Below are 26,152 nucleotides of genomic sequence, written 5' to 3' on the forward strand. Positions count from 1 at the left end.
AGAAACTCCTAGAAAGGGCGTCTGCCTTAACATTCTTAGTGCCCAGAAGAAAAGAGACCACAAAATGAAAACACGTGAAAAACAAGGCCCATCTAGCCTGTCTAGGATTCAAGCGTTTAGCCGACTCCAGATAAATCAGATTCTTGTGATCGGTGAGGACCACAAATTGATGTCTAGCTCCCTCCAACCAATGTTTCCACTCCTCAAATGCCCATTTCATGGCCAACAATTCCCGATTCCCCACGTCATAGTTGCGTTCAGATGGGAAGAACTTTCGAGAAAAGAAGGCACAGGGATTCATCTTAGAAGTCACAGGGTCTTTTTTGGGACAAAACAGCTCCTGCACCAATCTCAGAAGCGTCTACCTCCACTTGAAATGGAAGTGAGACATCAGGTTGCCGTAGAACTGGAGCTGAAGTAAATCTCCGCTTAAGCTCCTGAAATGCTGAGACAGCCTCAGGAGACCAATTCAGCATATCAGCTCCCTTCTTGGTCAGATCAGTCAGTGGTTTGACAATACTAGAAAAATTACATATTAATTTACGATACAAATGAGCAAAACCCAAAAACTTCTGGAGAGCCTTCAAAGAAGTAGGCTGAACCCAATCATAAATGGCCTGTACCTTGGCCGGGTCCATTTCAATAGTCGATGGAGACAAGATAAATCCCAAAAATGAAATCCTCTGTACACCAATGAGACATTTCGATCCCTTAACAAACAGGGAATTCTCCCTCAAAATCCGGAACACAGTCCGGACATGTACCACATGGGAATCCCAATCACTAGAAAAGATCAAAATATCATCCAGATAGATGATCAAAAACTTATCTACAAAGTCTCGAAAAATATCATTCATAAAGGACTGGAAGACAGAAGGGGCATTAGAGAGCCCAAAAGGCATCACCAGGTACTCAAAATGTCCCTCCGGAGTATTAAATGCCGTCTTCCATTCATCCCCGTGCTTGATGCGAATAAGATTATACGCCCCCCTGAGGTCAAGCTTAGTAAACCAGCAGGCACTCTTAACTCTGGAGAATAAATCAGACATCAGAGGTAACGGGTACTGATATTTAACCGTCATCTTGTTAAAGGAACGATAATCAATACACGGTCTTAATGAACCATCTTTCTTGGCCACAAAAAAAAACAGCGCCTAAAGGTGACGAGGATGGTCTAATATGACCCTTCTCCAATGACTCCTTAATATAGGATCGCATAGCATCATGTTCGGGTACAGATAAGTTGAAAAGCCGACCCTTGGGAAATTTGCACCCAGGCATCAACTCAATTGCAGTCATAACTCCTATGAGGAGGCAAAGATGCAGACTTAGGCTGTGTGCACACGATGCAGATTTGCAGCGGTTCCGCAGCGGATTTTACCGCGCAGAAATGTTGCATATCTACATTGTGATGTACAGTAGCCTTGAAATCAATGTAAAAAAAAAAAACGCTGTGCAGACGCTGCGGATTTTTCTGCGCGGTTTTCCCGCAGTACAAAATCCGCAGCATGTTACTTCTTTTGTGCGGTTTTCCATCTCCCCTGTCACCAAATCCGCAGGGGGAAAACTGCGATGGAAAACCGCATAAAAACCGCATGAAAAATGGAAGAAATCCGCAGGAAAAATGCAGGTCATTTGACCTGCGGATTTCTTCCATTCTGCGTGGAAAAATCCACAGGGCCAAAAAGTACGTCTGCACTCAGCCTAAAGGCCCTTTTACATTTAGCGATGCACCAGCGATCCGACCAGCGATCCGACCCGGTCAGGATCGCTGGTGCATCGCTAAATGATCGCTAGTGAGCTTTCATACAGAAAGATCTCACAGCGATGCAGCAGTGACGCAGCGCACGATACTTACCATTCACACACAGCGATTCAGACGTCCTCCCGCCCGACTCCACGCGTCGCTCGTCATCACAGCAGGAAGTCTCAGCAGGAAGCGCCCGACGAGAAATGGAGCCGGACATTCTCGCGCGATCAGCGATGGACAGCGGGGGAGCCGGTCGCTGGTAAGTATCACACATAGCGATATTGCTAGCAATATCGCTATTACGTCACAAAACCAGTGACGTTTTAGCGATATTGCTAGCGATATCGCTTAGTGTAAAACCCCCTTTACTCTCACTAAATACATCAGAGAAATCAGCCAGATAATCAGGAATATCATGAGACTGAGGAGAGGTGGAGAAAACAGGAGCGTCCCTAAGAACACACTGACAACCCCAACTCACCATAGACACAGATTTCCAATCCAAAACTGGGTTATGAGTTTGTAACCAGGGGAAACCCAGAACAATAGTATCATGCAAATTATGCAGCACCAAAAATTTACAATTTTCTTGGTGGTCTGGGGCAACTCGCATTATCACCTGGGTCCAAAACTGAGGTTTATTCTCCGCCAAAGGAGTGGCATCAATACCCCTCAAAGGAATAGGCGTCTGCAGAGGCGTCATGGACAAACCACAACGTTTGGCAAAGTCCAAATCCATCAGATTCAGAGCTGCTTCTGAATCCACAAAAGCCTTAGTGGAAAACGTGGACAAGGAGCAGATCAAAGTAATTGCCAAAAGGAACTTAGGTTGTACACTGCCCACAGCAAATGTGTGTGCAAAACGTTTCTCTCGTTTAGGGCAGACAGAAATAGTATGAGAGGCGTCTCCACAGAAAAAACACAGCTTATTACGCCTTCTAAACTCCTGACGTTGCGCCCTAGACAAAACCCCATCACGCTGCATAGGTTCAGACATTTGTTCAGAAGGTGGCAGCGCCTCCCGTGTAGTTTTACATTCACGTAAACGCCGATCAACTTGAATGGCTAATGACATAGAGCCATCCAGACCAGAGGGAGCAGGAAATCCCACCATAACATCTTTTACGGTCTCTGATAAACCTTTCCGAAAGAGAACTGCCAGTGCACTATCATTCCAAGTAGTAAGGACCGCCCACTTTCGGAATTTTTGACAGTATAACTCTGCAGGATCCTGACCCTGGTTTAATGCCAACAGGGTTCTCTCAGCTTGATCAACGACATTAGGTTCATCATACAACAACCCCAAGGCTTGAAAAAATACATCCACATTAGTCAGAATAGGATTTTCAGGTGTCAGAGAAAAAGCCCAATCCTGGGGATCGCCGTGCAGCAAGGAGATGACAATTTTAACCTGCTGCACAGAGCTCCCCGATGAGTTAGGCTTCAAGGCAAGAAATAATTTACAATTATTCTTAAAATTCAGAAATTTAGACCGATCCCCAGAAAACACATCAGGAGTAGGGATCTTGGGTTCAGCAACATGTGACTGAATGAGGTAGGTAGAAATTGCCTGCACTTCAACAGCAAGTTGCTCCACACGAACAGACAGTTGCTTAATCTCCATTAGGAGAGAAAAAAAAAATCCTCCTACACCTCTGACACTTTTTTTTTTTAAACAATTTTTTCCTGCTCTTGAGTACCCTAGAATCTGCGGTATGGCTGGTGATTCTGTTATGAATGGGTCACCGAGGAGAAAAAAAGCAACACACGCTAAGCCTCAGAAAACCAGAGAGGTTGGTAACTATGCAGATTGCAGATCCCCTGATCTTAACACACAACTAGCAGCAGTCGTGGAGCGTGCCTACGATGGTCCTGGACGCCTCATCACAATCGGAGAGCTAAATAAGCCTAAAGTAAGAAAAGAGGAAAACTAACTCCCCCAGAGCAGACCCCAAAGGAAAGACAGCCCCCCACATCTATTGACGGTGAAGCAAGATGAAAACACAAACAAAGGCAGAAAAATAGGCTGAGCAAACGATGGGGCCAAACTACCTTGAAAGGACAGGAAAGGAAAGATACTGTCTGCAATCCAATCTGCCAAAAAACCCTACCCAAAATAATGTCCAACACTTCTGATAACAAAATTAACCCTGAAGTCGCTAGACTTCTCCCACTATATCAGCACTCTGAAATATTCTGAGACAGAGCAAAAAAGAGGCCAATCTAATAAAGGACAAAAAGGCGAATTGGCAAATACAGATAAATAAGAGTGGAAGTTCAGCACAGCCCAGCCGGGCTGGCTGACCACAAAAAAACTGAGTTGACCAACAAGAGCAAGTGTGAACATTAGCAAAAACAAACTTAACTTGAGAAGACTGGAGCAGAGCTGAAGTCCAAGACCTGAGAAGCAGACTGAATCACCAGCAACTGGATAGGGCGTCGGCTGTCTTACATCCAGTCTGATACTCCAGAGATCCAATCATTATCCTCCTCGTCAGGTGGCAGACCATTACCAATTAAACCAACCTCACTACCTCCTGTCACCAGCAGAGGGAGAACGGAAGGAGAACTCCCAGCTGGTGGAGCAGAAAATGAGCTCATAACAGTTCTTCCTCTAACCCACGTTCTCTCTGTTCCCTTTTTACTCCTACGTTCCGTACTATTCTTTCCTTCCTATTGGAAGATCAGGTTTCAGTTCAATGTCTTTGTCCTTCTTTCCTTTCTCGTGCAAGCAGACCCGGGTCACTCAGGTCTGCTGCAGCACCTCCTTCCTCCATCCCTCTCTCATGGATCTTCTTTCCTCACTTCTCTCTGAGTGGCTTCCTCTCTCAGACTGACCTACTGACTAACTGACTGAAATTCTAAACCTTCCCACTCTTTTATGTATTCTCAACTCCACCCGCCTCCCAGCACGTTTCGTGTTCCAAGCAGGGAACCACCAAAGGTGCTCTGCTACTCTCCAAGCAAGGAGCCGCAATGTGGTTTTGCTGAACTACTCTGTTGTGTGGGGTGCAAGTGTTGGAGCGTGGTCAGGAGCCTCCAACTTACCTGGATGGTGGGGCACCACACCTCAGGAGGAGGTGCAGTACCTCTGTGGCAACTGAGCCTCAGGGGCGCCACACCCTTCCTGGCCCTCAGAGAGCACTCCTCCCCCAATTCTGGTTCAGAGCTCCCTCTGCTGGCTCGGAGTGGGAACTGTGTTGCATGACATGGTTAACTGTTAGAGAGACCCTTCATTGCCTCCAAGCCTGACATCACCCTCCCTGGAGGAAGGTAACGCCATTGTGGCGACCATACTCCTGGGGGCGCCACATTAACGTGTCGTTACGCGGGACGCAGTGCTTCGGTGGGATGAGGAGTGCAGTGTAGAGATATGTGTGTAGGGATCAATCATTATAGCAGATCCGGCCGTGGCTGACCCCTCTGTGCTGTCACCATAGGTCGCTGCATCCCATAGACATGTCGTAACCACAAAATACTACTGAAATCTGAGCAACATGGAGGAAAGTATTAGCCCAGCATCTTAGGCCTGTTTCACACTTACGTTTTTACTGTCAGTTGCAATGAGAGAGAGAGAGATTTTTGCCAATCCCAGAACGGCATGTCATGGTTAAAGTGTCTCTCGGAGTAAAGCTTCCGGGCATGCGCAATTCAAATTAGCGGACCGTCAAACATAAAAACGTTGCAGAGTCCGTCTCATCCGCCCGGGAGACGAAAACATTTTGACGGATCCGTCAAAAAACGGGTGGGACGGACGACCGTCAGTCAAGATCCGCCGCTAATGTAAGTCTATGGGGGGGAAAACGGATCCGCCCCTTTTTAGGCGGATCCGTTTTTTTCCAAACTTGGCGGATTTTGACTGACGACGAAAAACGGAAGTGTGAAACAGGTCTTAGGCCTCTTTCACACTTCAGTTTTTAGTGTCAGTTAAAATCCGTCAAAAAGGCGGAAAAGCGGATCCGTTCTTAACTGATGCCACAGGATCCGGATCCTCAGAATTTTAAAGAAACCGCTGGCCGGGAAGGAGAGAGAGAGAGAGAGAGAGAGAGAGAGAGAGAGATCCGCCAGTAATGCAACTCAATGGGGAAAAAACGGATCCGCAAAAAAAATGGCGGATCCGTTTTTTTCAAAACCTGGTGGATTTTGACTGATGGTCAAAAACGGAAGTGTGAAAGAGGCCTTAGTAATGAATTCGGGTTTCTCTTTCAGCCCCATTGCCCCCAGTGTATAGCATCCGGCCTCTCGGGGGTCGAGTGCTGAGGAGCAGACGGCAGAATAGTCACCACCCCTCTGCTGACCCCATAACTACAGAACCCAGTCCTCCTCTGGTATAACAGCACAAACACTGCGCCCCCACTGGGAGCTTCGTGGCCGAGCAGTTGCATGCAGCCGTACCTCACCAAGCACAACGCAGAGCGTCGGATGCAGTGGTGTAAAGCCGCCACCACTGGACTCTGAAGGAGACGTGTTCTGTGCAGTGACAGGTCACACTTCTCTATCTGACGTCTGATGGACTAGTCTGGGTTTGGTGAACGCCAGGAGACAGTTACCCGCCTGACTGCATTGTGCCCGCTGTACAGTTTGGTGGATGATACGGGCTTGTTATCAGGGGTCGGCCCCATACTTCCAGTGAGGAGAAATCTTAATACTTCAGCACAAGACATTGTAGACCTTGGTGTCTTCTTGCTTTGACTGACTGGCATCCTTTTTCTCCCCAGCGGTTCCTTCCTCCTCCTCATCCTCCTGTGATGGCCGCACAGAAAGCCGCTGTAACTTTATATGTGACTGCTGGGACTGCGCGGATGAACGGGACTGCGGTGAGACATCGGAGGAGACTGCTTTGGTTACGGGGAGCAGTGACAGATACTGTATATAGACACAGAGCTCTGCACGTATTGGGGCCCCTATTGATTACCTAGTCTCAATCCCTCTGCTTGCTGTCAGTACAGAGAAGCGTGCACCATGTATCATATCGCGGCAGCTCGTCTCCCATTCTGGAGTCTGGCTGACGTGACCCCTTTCATGATGCCATTGTTGCATTTTCCTGGCCCCCCTGTGCTTTATTTTTGTGGGATGGGAGGGTGACTATTCCTCTGTGTGATATCGGACGGCGTCATCTCTCTCCAGGTTATCACAGACATTCTCCGGTTTGGGGGAGACCTTTCAGCTGTGACTTTGAACATGATGATTGTGGTTGGAAAGACATAAGCACCTCTGACTATCGATGGGTGAGAAACCAATGGATTTCTCCCATCTGGAGGTCAGGACCCCACAGCGATCACACCCTGGGGAACCGATGGGGTGAGTCTCTCATTACTGTGTGGCGGCGCAGAGTCGCCCTCTGGGCACTAACAGGACTGGCCGACGATTCTTCTCACAGGATGGTCGATGATGGCAGAGGGTCAGATTGGTAAATCTTCAGTATCTGCACGACTGCAGTCTCCGGTCATGAGAGATGCCGCCGCCACGTGTGAAGTCCACATCCACTACCACATGTATTCTGCGGGTAGGTTTACACCCAAAAATGAACCTTAACCATCAACGACTTTGTATAACAGGATATTGTCTTGTGCAGATTCTTCACAGGTGAACGGAAGTCTCTCCGTACATCTGGCGGATCAGACCCAGACGTACACAATGTGGGAGAGCACCCAGAGCAGCGCCATGTCATGGAGGCGAGTGGTTGTGTTCACTGGCAGAATCCCAGGAGACTTCCAGGTACAACTTATACCCACACCGTCCCTGACAGACCACCAGCTAACATGTGATGTATGGTAACATGTCTGTCATGTAGATCATTGTGACTGCCTCTCGGGACGCTCTCAGCTGGGGAGGTATTTCTGTGGATGATCTGGAATTTCGTCATTGCAGACTTCAAGGTATTATATAACTACAATAATGCTGCCTTCTATGTACAAGAAAATAACTACTATAATACTGCCCCAATATAAAAGAATATAACTATTATAGTACTATCCCCTATGTACAAGAATATAACTACTATAATACAGCCCCTATGTACAAGAATATAGCTACTATAATACTGCCCCTATGTACAAGAATATAACTACTATAATACTGTCCCCTATGTACAAGAATATAACTACTATAATACTGCCCCTATGTACAAGAATATACCTACTATAATACTGCCTCCTATGTACAAGAATATAACTACTATAATACTGCCCCTATGTACAAGAATATAACTACTATAATACTGCCCCTATGTAGAAGAATATAACTACTATAATAATGCCCCTATATACAAGAATATAACTACTATAATACTGTCCCTATGTACAAGACTATAACTACTATAATACTGCCTCTATGTACAAGAATATAACTACTATAATACTGCCTGCTATGAATGGGTCACCGAGGAGGATGGTAGGAACAAGCTAAGCCACCAGAAGACCAGAGAGGTTGGTAACTAAGCGGATTGCAGACCCCAAATCCTATTTGCACAACTAGCAGTAGCCGTGGAGCGTTCCTACGATGCCCTAGACGCTTCGTCACAGCCGGAGGACTATTAAGCCTATAGACAGAAAGGTGAAATCTAAACTGCCCCGGAGCAGATCCCCAAAGGAATAGACAGCCCCCAAACATATATTTTCGGTGAGACAAGATGAGACACAAACACAGGCAGAGAACAGACTGTGCAAACGGTGGGGCCCAAGCTGTCTAGACAGGACAGGACAGAAAAAGATACTGTCTGCAATCACGCACAAAACCCTGAAAAAGTCCAACACTTCTGATATACAAAAAACCTAAAATCACATGATCTCACCCCCGCTAGATCAGCACTCTGGTATAAACTGGCAGCAAGCAAAAAGATACTAACATAACAGAGGACTGAACAAGCTGCAACATATGAAGCAGGGCCCAGCACTGCCCCCAGCAGGGAGCACGCTGAACCCTACCAGCAAAGCAAAAAAAGACACAACCAGATTAAATGCAAAGGATTAGCAAAAGAATCACTTAGCTGAACATGCAGATCAGGCATGGGACAAAAGAGCTCCAAATGCACACAGAGGAAAAAATCACCAGCAACCTTCAAGAGCAGCCAGCAATCCCAGATTCCCAATTATCATCGTCAGGTGGAGAGCCTCCATCCACCTGGCCAGCTCCACTACTCTCAGTAACCACCAGAGGGAGTTTCAGCTCAGAAGTCCGAGCAAGGGAGTTCACAACAACTGCCCCTATGTACAAGCATATAACTACTATAATACTGTCCCTATGCACAAGAATATAACTACTATAATACTGCCCCCTATGTACTAGAATATAACTACTATAATACTGCCCCCTATGTACAGGAATATAACTACTATAATACTGCCTCCTATGTATAAGAATTTAACTACTATAATACTGCTCCTATGTATAAGAATATAACTACTATAATACTGCTCCTATGCATAAGAATTTAACTACTATAATACTGCCCCCTGTGGTGTTATTACCTGTACCTCCAGGTCTGCAGACAGTGTGTGGGCTCGGGCAGGTCCGCTGTCTTCGTGGTAGTTGTGTAGATGACACTGCTTTGTGTGACGGTACTGATGACTGTGGTGATAAATCTGATGAGACCGACTGCGGTGAGTTCCTCTTCCTGTACATTATATATAGGGGGTCCTGCGGGTCGTCGGCTGTAGTCTGGGATTGATATTCTGTGTTGGGAGCTGATGGTCACCTTTATCATTACGGATCGCTGACATTGGATGCACCAGGACACAGGTTCCTCCACTTTCTGTACATGAGTGGAGAGTGATAGGCTTAATTTATGTCTGGTGGTCTTCTATCTGACCGGTGGAGCGCTCCAATCTGTGGTTTTGATAATGTATAAGTCTCTATGGCTGCAGCCAGTGACTTGTATACATGGTACAGATGTGAAGTGACCAATATAGAGCGCACCGTATCCCCCAGTGTCACGGTCAGAACTGGTGCAAAGCCCCTGCCGACAGCGGGTGGAGGGGCATCCCCAGAAGAGGTGCAGCATTCATTTTGGTATCTTTGCTCTTGGTGTCCTGTGTTCCTCTGTAGTTCCTCCTGTCATTCTCCTTTCAGGCTTGTTCCAGTCCTGTAGCTTTGAAGAAGATATGTGTACATGGAATTCTACATGGGAGAGAGTGGATGGATATAACGCCAGACCGGAGAGAGACCACACCACCAACAGCCGAGCAGGTGACCGACATCAGGGACTGCTGGGACACTGATCAGCAGACAGTATCACGCATGATAAGCTTAGATGCAGCTCAGCAGCATGAAAGGCTTAAAGGGAACCTGTCACCTCATTTTTCGTATATAAGCTGTGGCCACGCCTTTCGGGGTTTATCTACAGCATTCTGTAATGCTGTAGATAAGCCCCCAATCTAACCTTAAAGATAAGAAAAATAAGTTTTATTATACTCATCCCGGGGGTGCTCCGGTCGGATGGGCGTCGCAGGTACGGGTCCGGCACCTCCCATCTTCATGTGATGTCGTCATCTTCCTTGCTTCTGTCGGGGCTCCTGCGCAGGCGTACTGATCTGCCTTGTTGAGGGTTGAGACAAGTACTGCAGTGCGCAGAGAGTTCCAGCGCCTGCGCACTGCAGTACTTTGCTCTGCCCTCAACAGGACAGATAAGTACGCCTGTACAGGAGCCGCGACAGAAGCAATGAAGAGGACATAATCATATGAAGATGGGAAGTGCCGGACCCGTACCTGCGACGCCCATCCGACCGGACCGCCCCCGGGGTGAGTATAATAAAACTTATTTTTATTATCGTTAAGGTTAGATCGGGGGCTTATCTCCAGCATTATAGAATGCTGTAGATAAGCCCAGAAAGGCAGTGGCCACAGCTTATATACGAAAACCGAGGTGACAGGTTCCCTTTATATAGATATAGCATCACTATAGTATCATATATGATAGGATTAGATACACAGCTCAGCAGACAGTATCACACAGGATTGGATTAGATACACATCTCAGCAGACAGTATCACACAGGATAGGGTTAGATACACAGCTCAGCAGACAATATCACACAAGATAGGATTAGATACATGGCTCAGCAGACAGTATCACACAGGATAGGATTAGATACACAGCTCAGCAGACAGTATCACACAGGTTAGGATTAGATACACATCTCAGCAGACAGTATCACACAGGATAGGATTAGATACACATCTCAGCAGACAATATTGCACAGGATAGGATTAGATACACAGCTCAGCAGACAATATTGCACAGGATAGTGTAGTGGTCGGGCTGAGGGAGGCGCGATTAGGTGTTGAAGCCGATAGGCGGGGAAGGTGTGCTGTTCCCACAGAACTGGAGGGGGGTGACCCACTTCTTGACGCCGACAGACTGGAGACTTGAGACAGGAATTGAGTTCAACAGGCCTGTGTTTATTCACCCTTTCTTGACGACTTCCAGCACTTTGTCACAGGAATTTCACACCTCCCTTTTCACACAGACGCGGGTACCTTCACTTCCTCTGTCTCACTGTCGTGGCATCCTCTGTGGCTCTCCTCACTGTGGCTGCCCTAGGCACTTCAACCACAGTACTTCACCGTCCACAGTACACCATTGCTGGTCACTCACAGACCGTCTCTGTCGTTGCTGTCTTTTGGGCCACCCCCCGTGACTGTCTCTCCTGTCAGATCCTCTCTGAGGGCCCTCCGCTGCCTTTCACTTCACAGCAGACCCTCCTATCTAGTGAGCTCCCCTGGCTGACTGAAGCTTCTGGAACCTTCCCTCAGCCTTTATACTACCTGCACTGGTAGCTCTGCCCACTATCACCTGACAGAGACCTCTGACCAATGACAGTGACCTTGACCCCTGGCAGTTACATAACCACTTTCATCCTCGCTCCCCACTGCCCTCTAATGCTCACTCTACAGCACGGCATCCATTTTCTCTTCATCTCAGTGCTTCCATTCCTACACTGAGCTATCCCTCTGTCCCTCACCACATGCAGATCCATCCGCCAGGTCAACCTCCCCACATTCTCCCTTCCTTTAACCATTGTTGTCCTCGACAATCTCATCCTATTCTGCTGGGGTGTATGTGGTGTCAGGGACCTGGCACTGTAAAACAAGTCATGGTTGGCGTCTTGGTCACACAGACCCTTTGTCACACAGACCCCTTGGTCACACAGACCCCTTGGTCACACAGACCCCTTTGTCACACAGACCCTCGGTCACACAGACCACTTGGTCACACAGACCCCTTTGTCACACAGACCCTCGGTCACACAGACCCTCGGTCACACAGACCCCTTTGTCACACAGACTCTCATACCCGGAACTACGTCAAATGTAGTGGTATGGGCCGCACTGAGGGACTGACTCATGTACCCCGGTCTGTCTACTTTCTTCCTGTCTCGTCGTCCTGTCAACTTGAGTAAGTCGTGGTCGTCATACTCCACGTACCCGGGACCTGTTGAACACACATTTTTTCTATAACATTTTAACATTTCAACATGTCACATCTACCACACACTTTACCATCTTTACTGCAATACGTTTTTATCAAGGCAGATTTTTTTCAAACTTCAAAAACAAAACGGGCATACTCCCCCTTCCTTTGCCATGAGCACCTCCCCTGTGCGTCCCTGCTGTGTTAGGAGAGAACATTTCTTATCAAAAAAAACATTTCTAATACTTGGACATCTACCTGTCCTCTGAATAGCACAATGGTGCATAAAATTTCCGGTAGTCCGGGCCATCTCCCAACGGCCGGTGGTCCGCCAACTCAGCAAGGGACTCCACAGCTGTGAAGTCCTGGGATTCTTGGGGTGTCTCTATGAGTCCCTTTTACTGGGGCACGTAGTCCTCAGGGCAAGCAATTACTGCAACAGCGTAGTATCCTCGTGGGCAGTACTCCTTATAATAAGAGACCCAGTCTCCTTCCTGTAGAGCCCGGCCGTGACGGATGGACGCCACATTTAAATACACTTTTTCTCCAGTGGCGCGATCCCGGATAAAGCCATACCCTTTCTCCCGGTTCGCATGCACCAGCCTCCCGATGGAACGTGGAACCACCATACCAGCCTCTCCTTTTTCATGTAGCAGCCCCCAGATCTCCCACTCTCTGGCCTTCTTTCCTTCGATGACCTCCGCAACCCAGGCGGAGGGTCCGGTATAGGCCGCAGAGTCCGATGGGCAGGCCGTGGTCGAGGGCGGGGCAGAAGCGGCCGCAGGCTCCGGTGGTGAGTAGGCCGCAGCCGGCTTGACAGCGACGTCGGCGTGGCCGCAGGGGAGGCCGCAGCTAGTACCAAGGTGTCCACGGGCTCCGGCAGAGCAACCACAGGTAGGGCCGCAGATGAAGCAGCGGCCGTAATTGCCGCTGAGTCAGACACTGCAGCTGATGGCCCGATTTCAGCAGTGACCGGGAGTGGGACCGATGCGGTTTCAGTCAGCTTGACAGGGGCCACACCGTCGCTCAGAGTGGGAGGCACCACCGCGTAAGGAGGCTGGCGGGGAGGCCGAGGACCGGTGTCAAGGCCCCATGGTCTGTCCGCTGCATGGTGCGTGGGGACGGGGTTTACCCGGGGTGTCGCCAGCGGGGCCGGGGACACGCTCAAATTCCCAGCCGCCGCGGCTCCCAGCAGGCTCTCCCACCGCACCTTTTTCGGCCGTTTATTATCACCCCGCCGTCAGACAGGGCCGGCCTCCAGGCCCGACAGCTCCGCGGGGAGGCTCCCTGGGCAGGTCTCCCGACGAGTCTCCAATTCTTGGCGCCACCGCCATTCCTGGCGTCCGATACCCCGACAGCTGCAGCGTCTCATGCCGTCTGAGGTCCTGTAGCTGAATGGCGCCAAACAGCCGCAGCAGGTCTCTCCACCCGGGCCACTCCCGTTCTTGGGTGGTGCGGCGGTGGGCCTCTCCACCCATCTTCCAGGGTCCAACATGAGGGGGCAGTTCTCTCCAGATGAACACCACTCCCCCCAGGGGCGGAGTTGATATAGCCCCGGATCATCCAGTACAATCAGCAATGTCTATATCTCTTTCTTTGGACGCCAAATCACCACAGCCATATTTTTTTTTTAAACAGTACACTTTTCTGCTCCAGTTGTACTTATTGGCAGCCAGCAATCCACAGTCCAGTTTTAAATTGTAATCCACAGGGAATGGAGAGAAAAAAAAAAAATTTCTTCACCCCACACAGCTTGGGGGCCTCTGTTACTTGGTGGCAGGCTTGCCGCTGAAGATGTATTGGCAGCAACGATCCTGCCAACTACGCCAAATGTAGTGGTCGGGCTGAGGGAGGCGCGATTAGGTGTTGTTGATGCCGATAGGCGGGGAAGGTGTGCTGTTCCCACAGAACTGGAGGGGGGGTGACCCACTTCTTGACACCGACAGACTGGAGACTTGAGACAGGAATTGAGTTCAACAGGCCTGTGTTTATTCACCCTTCCTTGATGACTTCCAGCACTTTGTCACAGGAATTTCACACCTCCCTTATCACACAGACTCGGGTACCTTCACTTCCTCTGTTTCACTGTCTTGGCGTCCTCTGTGGCACTCCTCATTGTGGCTGCCCTAGGCACTTCCACCACAGTACTTCACTGTCCAGAGTACACCGTTACTGGTCACTCACAGACCGTCTCTGTCTGTCGTTGCTGTCTTTTGGGCCACCCCCCGTGACCATCTCTCCTGTCAGATCCTCTCTGAGGGCCCTCCGCTGCTTTTCACTTCACAGCAGACCCTCCTATCTAGTGAGCTCCCCTGGCTGACTGAAGCTTCTGGAACCTTCCCTCAGCCTTTATACTACCTGCACTGGTAGCTCCGCCCACTATCACCTGACAGAGACCTCTGACCAATGACAGTGACCTTGACCCCTGGCAGTTACATAACCACTTTCTTCCTCGCTCCCCACTGCAATATAATGGTCACTCTACAGCACGGCATCCATTTTCTCTTCATCTCAGTGATTCCATTCCTACACTGAGCTATCCCTCTGCCCCTCACCACAGGCAGATCCATCTGCCAGGTCAACCTCACCACAATAGGATTATATACACGGCTCAGCAGACAGTATCACACAGGATAGGATTAGATACACAGCTCAGCAGACAATATCACACAGGATAGGATTAGATACACAGCTCAGCAGTCAGTATCACACAGGATAGGATTAGATACACAGCTCAGCAGTCAGTATCACACAGGATAGGATTAGACACACGGCTCAGCAGTCAGTATCACACAGGATAGGATTAGATACACGGCTCAGCAGTCAGTATCACACAGGATAGGATTAGATACACAGCTCAGCAGACAGTATCACACGGGATAGGATTAGATACACGGCTCATCAGACAGTATCGCACAGGATAGGATTAGATACACGGCTCAGCAGACAGTATCACACAGGATAGGATTAGATACACAGCTCATCACACAGGATAGGATTAGCTACACGGCTCAGGAGACAGTATCACAGGATAGTATTAGATACACAGCTCAGCAGACAGTATCACACAGGATAGTATTAGATACATGGCTCAGCATACAGTATCACACAGGATAGGATTAGATACACAGCTCAGCAGTCAGTATCCCACAGGATAGGATTAGATACACAGCTCAGCAGTCAGTATCACACAGGATAGTATTAGCTACACGGCTCAGCAGACAGTATCACACAGGAAAGGATTAGATACATGGCTCAGCAGACAGTATCACAGGATAGGATTAGATACACTGCTCAGCAGACAGTATCACACAGGATAGGATTAGATACACGGCTTAGCAGGCAGTATCACACAGGATAGGATTAGATACACAGCTCAGCAGTCAGTATCACACAGGATAGGATTAGATACACGGCTTAGCAGACAGTATCACACAGGATAGGATTAGATACACGGCTCGGCAGACAGTATCACACAGGATAGTATTAGATACACAGCTCAGCAGACAGTATCACACAGGAGACAATTAGACACACAGCTCAGCAGTCAGTATCACACAGGATAGTATTAGATACACTGCTCAGCAGACAGTATCACACAGGATAGGATTAGATACACGGCTTAGCAGACAGTATCACACAGGATAGGATTAGATACACGGCTCAGCAGACAGTATCACACAGGATAGGATTAGATACACGGCTCAGCAGTCAGTATCACACAGGATAGGATTAGATACACGGCTCAGCAGACAGTATCACACAGGATAGGATTAGATACACGGCTCAGCAGGCAGTATCACACAGGATAGGAGTACATACACGGCTCAGCAGTCAGTATCACACAGGATAGTATTAGATACACAGCTCAGCAGTCAGTATCACACAGGATAGGATTAGATACACGGCTGAGCAGACAGTATCACACAGGATTGGATTAGATACACAGCTCAGCAGACAGTATCACACAGGATAGGATTAGATACAAGGCTCAGCAGACAGTATCCCCCAGTTAGGATACAGTTTATCAGACAGTATCACAGATACACAGCGGTGCAGCACACCATAGTCATGGTGGGAGTTGTAGTCCTAGTGATCCTTTGAGTCTGACTCCTTGGTCTTTGCAGGGGTCGGTGGTCGCAGGGTGCAGATGACGTTACATTAATAAATTCCATTATTTAGTGTTTTTCCTTTAATTTCAGGTTTTTTCTTGCGAGCTCCGCAGACCGGCGTGCACAGACTGCAGAGCCCCATGGTGCGGGCTGATGGCCCTCAGCCCTGCTATGTACGTCCCCTTCCTGATATGTCCCATTCTCCCTGATGTAGTTGTGCCTTGAGATGTGTGTGGCGGCCGGTGAATACAGCAGTGATATTGGTAGCCCAGACCTCCATCTAATGTGCCCGATCAGTCTCATGCTGCCCCCATATATACCATACTCTGCTGACCCCACCATGATCTGAATGAAATAATGAGGGGCCATGGTGGATCCTAATGGACCTGAACAGTCCCTGACCACAGACATCCTCGGTATCTGTGTCCTGGGCCTCCATGGGACTTTATACGATGCATTGAAGGCTATGGGGGTCTATGTACAGATAGGACCCTCTGCTGTGTCTGTAGGGGAAGCTGACTGACAGAGACTGCCCAATTCCAGTCCATGGGCAGAGTGCTCCTCTGCGGAGACCTCAATACCAGGACGGGTACAGAGAAGGACTACATGTCACCTGACGGAAACACATATGTAATGGGAGATGGATATTTCTATAATGACTCAGTACAGACCGCAAGAAACAGCTATGACAGAGTGGTGAATAAAAGCGGCAGAACCTTGCTGAACCTGTGCCGGAGCTTGGGGCTGTATATAGTGAATGGACGCATCATGGGGGACTCACTAGGGAGATTTACACTAAACTCCCACTTGGGCAGCAGTGTGGTGGACTACGCAATAACGGACATAGACCCAGCAAACATAAATGCCTTCATAGTCACCCCTGAAACCCACCTGTCAGACCACAACCAGACACTGCTGTACATGAGATCCACGGACAAACAACCCATAGAAAAGCCACACCTGACCAGTCTACACAACCTGCCACCATCCTACAAGTGGCCCAAACAGTTATCCACTGAATACACCAACATGAATAACAGAACCGAGATCCAAGAGCTACTTGTAAATTTCAACACAAGTAGTTACGCATCAAACCAGCAAGGGGTCAACGGGGCAGTGAATGACTTTAACAACATCCTATACACCATGGCAGAGCTAGCAGGCATCAGAAGAACCAACCCCAAGAAACCAACAAATAAACAAGGCCAAAAATGGTTTGACAAAGAATGTAAGTCACTACGCAACTCCCTAAGGGTAGCCTCAAACCAAAAGCACAGAGATCCAAACAACAGGGACCTAAGAGCGGCCCATGACATCCTACAGAGGCAATACAAACGCACTCTCAGGGAGAAAAAACAGAGGCATATCTGCCAAGAACTACAGAAGCTTGAGGACTCCCTCCAGGACAACTCATTCTGGGAGACCTGGAAACATATCGGCACAAAGCCCAAGCAGAGCACCCTCCACATCCAAAATGGCAACATCTGGCACAGCTACTTCAAAGGCCTCTACAAGAGCATACCAGAAGAAGACCTAACCCCAGAACAGAAGCACCTAACCACTAAACTCAGAGACATGGAGGAGACAATCAAAGACTTCAAAAATCCTCTGGACATACCAATCAGTGTGCTGGAAATAAAAGACAGTATCAAATTTATGAAATGCAAGAAGGCCGCAGGCAGTGACGGCATCCTGCCAGAGATGATCAAATTCAGTTCCCCAGATATACATGCAGCACTGGCAAAACTATTCACCCACATCCTGAGTGCTGGCTACTTCCCAAAAAGCTGGAATCAAGGTCTCATAACGCCCATCTACAAGAATGGAGACAGATATGATCCAGCAAACTACAGAGGAATATGTGTTAACAGCATTCTGGGAAAACTATTTAACAGCATTATTAACAAAAGGATTATCACCTTCCTCACCCAGCGGGACACCCTCAGCAGAAGCCAAGCTGGGTTCATGCCAAACCATTGCACCACGGATCACATCTACACCCTGCAAAGCCTCATCAAGACCCACATCCATAGAAAAAAACAGGGGAAAATATTTGCATGTTTTGTGGACTTCAAGAAGGCCTTTGACTCAGTGTGGCACCCAGGTCTGTTCCTGAAACTCCTGGAGAGCGGAATAGGTGGCAGAACCTACGACGTCATCAAGAGCTCATACACTGAGAATCGGTGCAGCGTGAAGGTGAATGGAAAGAGGACGGCCTTCTTCCGGCAGTGCCGTGGGGTAAGACAAGGCTGCAGCCTGAGCCCAACTCTATTTAACATCTACATAAATGGACTGGCAGTGGCCCTGGAATCCTCCTCTGCCCCAGGTCTCAGCCTGCACGACCGAGAGGTGAAGATCCTGCTGTATGCAGATGACCTCCTGCTGCTTTCCCCAACCGAGAGAGGCCTCCAAGATAGCTTGGCCGTGCTGGAAACATTCAGCACCACATGGGCGCTGCCCATCAACCAAAAGAAGACCAAAGTCATGGTGTTTCAAAAGAGGAGTTCTAAAGAAACCTCCACTTCCTCCCTCACACTAAATGGTGCCACGCTAGAGAAGACAAGCAGCTATACCTACCTCGGTCTGGAGCTAAGCCAAACCGGGAGCCTCAAGCAAGCAGCAGAGACCCTGAAAGGGAAAGCATGCAGAACCTTCTATGCCATCAGAAGACAAATGTACCACCTCAAACCACCGGTGAGAGTCTGGCTCAAGATATTCGACAGCGTCATCACACCTATACTGCTATATGGCAGCGAGGTATGGGGTCCAGCAACCTATCCAGACCAGAAAAAGTGGGATTCCAGCCCAACCGAAGTCTTCCATCTGGAGTTCTGCAAATATCTCCTCCAGGTACATCGCAGCACCTCAAACATAGCCTGTCGGGCAGAGCTGGGCCGATTCCCCTTATGGCTCACTATACACAAGAGGGCGCTATCACACCAGGCGCATATACAGAACAGCAACCCCAGCTCCTACCATCATAAAGCCCTGCTGAGCCAGAGCCAAGAGCAAGCCAGGAACCTCGGCAGCCAGCTCAACCAAAGTCAGCAACACACCCTAACTAAAGGCCAAATAAAAGAGATCTCAGAGAGCTGCAAGATGCAATACATAGAGGGTTGGAAGAGTGAATTGGAGAACTCCCAGAAACTCACCATCTACCGGTCACTGCGGAGGGACTACACACTGGCTCCATACCTGGAAAGGCTACGCCACCCCAAAGACAGGCAGACCCTGAGTATATACAGATTAAGCGCCCACAACCTAGAGAAGGAAACAGGGCGGCACCGACAGACATACAAGCCACGAGAGAACAGACTGTGCCAGCACTGCCAGCAGGGGGCTCTGGAAGATGAGGTGCATTTCCTGCTGCACTGCAACAAATACTCAGCAGTGAGGGACTCCCACTTCCAGAAACTTACCACCCATACCCCAGACTTCCCATCCATGGACGAGGAGAGGAAACTCTGCATCCTACTGGGGGAAGAAGAATCAATGGTGGAGGTCGCCGCCCAATTTGTCACCACATGTCATAAGATGAGAGGAACTAAAGACCTCCAAATGGTCAATCACTCCCCAAATTTTGCCCCCAACACCCCATCCCCACTACCCTAATCCACTCCCCTGCCACACTTCTTTTCTTGCTTTGGCAACACTAAATGTATTTTGGTCCTGCCAATAAAGCCTATTTGAATTTGAATTTGACTGCTGGCTCCTGATTGTGGCTTATCTCCTACAGCTCGTGTTTTATTATTACATGGATGGATCCAACGCGGCCGCCCTGTCTGTGGGTTATCGCCTCGCCGGATCTGACCAGAAAGACAACGTAGAGTTAAAGCTGCAAGGCCGGAGGGGCGCCATGTGGATCCGGGAGAAAGTCTCCTTCAATCAGTCCAGCCAATTATTCCAGGTAAGTCTCTGATACCGATGGTGATGCCGCCTGCACCTTGGCACCTATATGACGTGTAGCTGGCACCCACCAGGGATACATGGGCACGGCGAAGGATCTCATGCCCTCGTGTTGGTGAAGTAAATGCGATGATGGTAGCTGTCCCCTGGTGCAGGCTGCTCTCACTGACGCTTCTTATTCATCTGCATCCCAGGTCTTTATTGAGGGCTCCGGTGACGGCTCGTCGGGGGTCTTGGCAGTGGATGACCTGATCTTCTCCCCCGGATGTGCAGTGATGAGTAGGTGCAGAGTCATTATTTCGGTGTCTGATTTTTGCACTGACATCGGGCACAGCACCGGATCTAATCATGATCCACTCCAAGGATTCTTTACCGGTCCCATGGCCATATTTAGTGCCACGGATGGGATTGAGTTTCCTGATCATATAGGGTGGGATCTGAGCTTGTTCTCAGACTCTGAGTCATAAGATATCATTACGGAGCAGCCTTAATACGGGGGGACACGTAGAATCCCCTCAGGACACCACTACCCAATAAGCATGCAAATAATCCACTATGGGGTGTGTTTGCAGCCAGGAGCTGAGGACTGCACCCATTATTTTTGTAATTGTCTTCTAAGCCTGTGGTTTGCCCGTAAACCACTTGTGTTGTCCATGCGGGGGCTCACAACGTCAAAGCTGTACATCAAAAGCAAGCAGGGGACCTATTCCTATTATAGAAATCCCCTTTACGCCCTCTTCTCTTTTCTCTATCCAGTTTTCGCCCCACCGCCCTCTTCCATTGTCCGATCTGATCCTTAAGGCCACCAGCCCATGGAGTCAGAAATCTCTACTGACCTACTCCTCACACCCTGCATCTGCACCCTGATAGATACGGTCCCCTTCATGGTCCCACCCAAATATTGTCACCCCATGTGATCACCCAACGCCGCCAATTTTTCCAAAGTATCATGAAAAAAAAGAGGGTAAATATAGCCCCAAATTCTCCAGATTTTGGGGTTGAGGGCATATGCACCAGGAAGGTCCATTGCTTACTGCTAATGACCTCAGTTTGTGCAGGGGAACCATCTGTATTTGTGCAGGTGGAGCAGTGATCCCACTGCACTATCACCCTGTAAGGACCTTTCTCCTTTCTTCAGATGAATCCGCTGGATCAGTGATCTCCTCGGCTGGATGGGGCGGCGCGGTCTGGAGTATCAGAGAAGCTTGTACGCCAGGTAGGACGAGCCTCTGGGGTGCCTACATTATTACACAGGGTTGTCTGTACGTCTCTACATTTCTTCATTATCTTGTATTCATATTTTATTGCATAATTCCATATTCTTCAGTCCCAGCAAGAGCTGCATCAAAATGGTGGCTTCCTATAAGCTCTCCGGCCTTACAACCCTCCATCTGCTTTTTGATCTCTGCTGTTTCTGTGTCTGTACAAGAGATTTATTTATTTTTTCTTGTTGGATTCCTACAAGTTCCAGGCCGAGTTGTGATTGCAGCTTTTCAAGTAACTGGAGTGTTATACTGGTGCTCAAATATCGGAAAGTGATGGCTTATGGCTGTGATATGCCATTGTTATATGGAGAGTCTGCGAATGAAGGGTCCGTCACCGTCCGACCTCTGGGACTCCCACTCATCCTACAAACATTTCCATTCCGCGATTTACACTGGGCAGAACAATCATGTTTCGTGGGGCGCCCCACTCAGTGATTGCTTCTGATGCTGGTTATTGGGGGCCCCATAGTAAGGGCCACGTGCTTAATAAATGGATGAGGGCAATGGGGTGGGGATTGTTTTAGCAATTGTATGTTTTTCCTTTCAGCTAGGATTTTCTTTTTTTCTGCAGCAAATGAGAGTAGTGTTGGCGGATGGACGGACGTTAGTGTTGGGGCGTACAAGTGGGGATGGTCTACGACAGGTAAGGGCCAACCTATATACATCTGCTGCACCCTTCTACGCCTGTGTCATTCTCCTTTTTCTCTGCGGACACCATCTTTTAAGGATCCGTATTTTCACCTGTTATCTTAATTGGCAGAATAATAATTGGTTATAGGAAGTCCGTCAAATGGAAATCAGTATTTCCCCAGCTTTCCAAGACCCCTGCACAGCAAGGAGCAGACATGGCAGCTACATAGGCCATGATGTGTCTACACAGAACCACCATCTATACTGATTTTTTTCTTAATTCTCGTTTCAGGCTCCCCCCTGTCCGTGCTGAACGCTGAAGGGAATTTTCAGACTGAGGCCGAATCTCGCAGCCCCCTCCTGTGCCCCACGGGCCCGTCCTGTATCAACGTGACATACTACCTTCACACTGGACCCACAGGTGCGTCATTAATGTGCCATCATCCTCCCTGCTGGCTCAGTGTCTGCTGCCATGGCGCACGGCAGGAGATGTTGCGCTCAGCCCATACGTCGCAGCCCGGTATCTCGGGAAGGCTCAGGGCTTGTTCACACGTAGCATTTTTCATTCCCTTTTTTTTTTTCATGCAGAAATATAATTCAGTGTTTCACAGTAAAAGCAAAATGAATAACGTTTAAAAATCTCATTCACACGGTACATTTTTCTGCGTTTTGGATCTTAATGGAGGATAAATTGCCGTACAAAAAAAATAAACCGCAATAAAAAGTAGTGTGTGTGAATGAGATTTTAGAAATAGAAACCGTGATCATTTTTTGTTACTGAAAGATGTTACATTTATGCGCATGAAAAATAGAAAAAAAGCATCCAAATGCTGTGTATGAACAAGTCCTAAGTGACCTGCATCGTCTGTTCCAGGCTTCATCTCTCTCAGTGTGTGGGATCCGCAGCTCCATACACACTCACATGTCTGGCACAGCCGTGGAGAACAGAGTAATGCGTGGAAATCTCTTCTGATGCCGCTGGGAGACCAACCAAATAATTTCCAGGTAGCGGAGGAGAAGCTTCTTTATTATCATGTCGCAAAGTCTGCGGTGGTAGATGACTATAGACTTATTCTGAGACAGACAAGCCCTTTAAAGCAGCAGTCTGCTGTGTGGGAGGCAGCAGGTGATGTAAGTGCTGTGTATGGATGTGGGGGGATAGGTGTGTGTATGTATTACTATGCATGCACATAGGTGTGCATCTGTATACCTGGGTGTAGGTAGGAGGTGTACCTGTGTATACAGTATACAAACGTACACCTACCTACTGACACACATAGGTATAGCGTATACCTATGTGTGTAGCTAGGCAGGTGTGGGTGTGATTACTTATGCATGTAAAGTAGGTGTGTGTAGGAAGGCAGGCAGATGTGCATGTGGTAACTATATATTTAGGAAGGCAGGCTGGTGTGCATGTGTATACCTATGTATGTAGCGAGACAGGTGTGCATGTGTATACTTATGTGTATAGCTAGGCAGGGGTACGTGTGATTACTTATGCATGTAAAGTAGGTAAGTGCGTGTGTGTGTGTATGCCTATGTGTGTAGGAATAAAAAAAAACGGGACAAAAAGGTGGGATTCACTCCGCGCTGCTTGAAAGATAGAAGTCCAAATGTATATTCAGATGAAAAAGTGGCTTTATTCAACGCGTTTCGGAGTACTATGACTCCTTCATCAGGAAACCACAAAAGTATATACCTCTTGTGGATAGCCGGTTTTGGAAATATTCCATGTTGAAGATTTCAGACAAGACACCTCCATATACTTTTGTGGCTTCCTGATGAAGGAGTCATAGTACTCCGAAAGGCGTAGAATAAAGCCACTTTTTCATCTGAATATCCATTTGGACTTCTATCTTTCAAGCAGTGTGGAGTTCATCCACCTTTTTATCCCATTTTTTTAACTCTGGCTGGTCACGAGGAGACCTGTGGATCTGCAGCAGCTAATATTTCTATGAGTCTGTGTTTGGGCTCTATCTGGTGAGTAAAATCTGATTAGAGGTATCTCTTAATACCCAGATAAGACCCTATTTCGCTTTAAGGGTAAGTACACACGTTGCGGATTGTGCTGCGGATTTTTCCACGCGGATTTTGCAAAATCCGCAGGTCAAAAGACCTGCGGTTTATCTGCGGATTTCCCCTGCGGTTTGACACCTGATCATGGAGCAGGTGTAAAACCGCTGCGGAATCCGCACAAAGAATTGACATGCTGCGGATTAGAAACTGCGGAAAAATCCGCAGCATGTGCACAGCGTTTTTTGTTTTTCATAGATTTTAATGGTACTGTACACTGCAGCAGAAACTGCTGCAGATCCGCAGGGCCAAAACCGCTGCAGATCCGCAGCAGAATCCGCAGTGTGTGCACATACTCTTACTTTCCTTCCAGCTTTTTATTGATATGTGTGTAGGAAGGCAGGCAGGTGTGTATACCTCAGCAGGCAGGTGTGTTTGTGATATAGATATATATATATATAGGTTGTCCGTAAAGTCATGGTGCACATTTGACCAGTCACAGGAAAATATACAGTATACAATAAATTACTTAAAAATGTATATTTGCGCTAGTAATACCCACAATATTGTGCTGGTATTGTGCTGCAATTTGCAGCTGTTATACCCTCATGTAGCGCCACTGGTTTTTATAAGAATTTTTCATTTAGTATACAATAAATCCCCGGATCTGACTCCCTTAGACTTTTACTTTTGGGGTTATGTGAAGCAACATATGAACGCTGAACGTATCAACGACATTAATCACTTAAAACAGAGAATCACAGACGTTATTCCCTCTGTTACACCAGACGTCCTTACCCGTGTGTGGCAAGAACTTCACTATCATTTGGATGTGTGTAGGGCAACAAATGGAGCCCACATCGAACTGCACTGAATAGGTATGAAACGGGGAGAGTTTTTCTTTTATTTGGAGCAAATTTCACATTTCTATCGTATTTTGGTTGCTTTCCAGTGACTGGTCAAAAGTGCACCATGACTTAACAGACTCACTGTATATATAGATATATAAGAAATGGAACAGCACATATATCCAGGTAAATTCAAAAAAGGAAGGCAGCACTCCATAGAAGTCCAAAGTGAAAAAAGGTGAACTTTATTCAAACCTTCATAGCATGGCGACATTTCGGGGCTCGCACTGAGCCTTTCTCAAGTCTAGGCAGGCAGGTACGCCTTTGTGTGTAATATATATATATATATATATATATATATATATATATATATATATATATATATATATTAGTATATTTGAGGGACAGTATTGATCCTGGAATTTCTGCGCCCCTTGTAGTTGGTGCTGTCGGGAGCCGTGGACCCCGGACCTGTTGGGAACTGGAGCGCTGCAGTGAGTGACATAAAGTTTGTCAACTGTGAGGAGTCGACTGAAAACGGTAAGAACCGTGAAGCGCTGGGCAGTTGTGCGCGTAGGTGGTCACTGCTGAGTACGGAGCCATCAGGGGAAGCAGATTTGTAAAACATTATCCTTATGTGTTTTGGGGATTTTCAGTGCCTGTGACTTGTAATTTCGAGACCGGACCGTGCGGTTGGTATCAAGATGCCACAGCCGAGATTGACTGGGAGTGGGGCACTTCTTCTGACCACACAACAGGACAGGGTGAGCGTCTCCGATGCCTGTCACATCTATGACCCTCCTGGCTAGTTGTGGCCACACTAAATTTCTTCCTGTCACAGGTCGCTATATGTTTGTGGCGGGGGCGTCTCGCTCGGATCGTGGTACTAAGGCGCGTCTCTTGTCCTACCTGCAATCTGTGGCATCTAACACATCCTGCCTATCCTTCCACCACAGAATGTTTGGCCCTGACACAGGTGAGGACATCACACCCCATCTCATTGTTATGTGTGTGGTTGGCAGACCTTGGCATGGAGCCTCCTGCCTCCCTGCCAGAGCCTTTAATTCTGACTCTGTTTTTGGGTCACCTGTTTCTACCCTGAATTCTGGTGGTTGCATCTACATGCATAGTTCTGCTGGTAGATCTATGGGTAATAAAACATGGCTGCTCATTTCCAAAAACAGCTCCCCCTCTGTCTACAAGTTGTGTTTGGTATTG

The 26,152-nt window shown here is 48.1% G+C and overlaps 1 protein-coding gene across 1 annotated transcript in view; it reads left to right on the top strand.

Moving 5' to 3' along the window:
- The window catches only part of MAMDC4 (MAM domain containing 4), a 40,603-nt gene that overhangs the window by 10,742 nt on the left and 3,709 nt on the right, over window positions 1-26,152 (top strand). Inside the window, exons 2-18 of the mRNA XM_073556020.1 lie at window positions 6,469-6,567; window positions 6,878-7,051; window positions 7,131-7,256; window positions 7,326-7,468; window positions 7,545-7,629; window positions 9,232-9,351; window positions 9,821-9,937; window positions 16,363-16,445; window positions 20,009-20,179; window positions 20,373-20,457; window positions 21,317-21,394; window positions 22,015-22,086; window positions 22,366-22,494; window positions 22,948-23,078; window positions 25,375-25,474; window positions 25,591-25,698; window positions 25,776-25,910. Of these exons, the coding sequence (XP_073412121.1) occupies window positions 6,469-6,567; window positions 6,878-7,051; window positions 7,131-7,256; window positions 7,326-7,468; window positions 7,545-7,629; window positions 9,232-9,351; window positions 9,821-9,937; window positions 16,363-16,445; window positions 20,009-20,179; window positions 20,373-20,457; window positions 21,317-21,394; window positions 22,015-22,086; window positions 22,366-22,494; window positions 22,948-23,078; window positions 25,375-25,474; window positions 25,591-25,698; window positions 25,776-25,910 (1,956 nt within the window). The remainder of the gene's footprint in view (window positions 1-6,468; window positions 6,568-6,877; window positions 7,052-7,130; window positions 7,257-7,325; window positions 7,469-7,544; window positions 7,630-9,231; window positions 9,352-9,820; window positions 9,938-16,362; window positions 16,446-20,008; window positions 20,180-20,372; window positions 20,458-21,316; window positions 21,395-22,014; window positions 22,087-22,365; window positions 22,495-22,947; window positions 23,079-25,374; window positions 25,475-25,590; window positions 25,699-25,775; window positions 25,911-26,152) is intronic.

This window comes from Dendrobates tinctorius, unplaced genomic scaffold, assembly GCF_039654945.1.
Source record: "Dendrobates tinctorius isolate UK_male_01 unplaced genomic scaffold, ASM3965494v1 ptg000231l, whole genome shotgun sequence".
In the NCBI taxonomy this organism is placed as follows: Eukaryota; Metazoa; Chordata; class Amphibia; order Anura; family Dendrobatidae; genus Dendrobates; species Dendrobates tinctorius.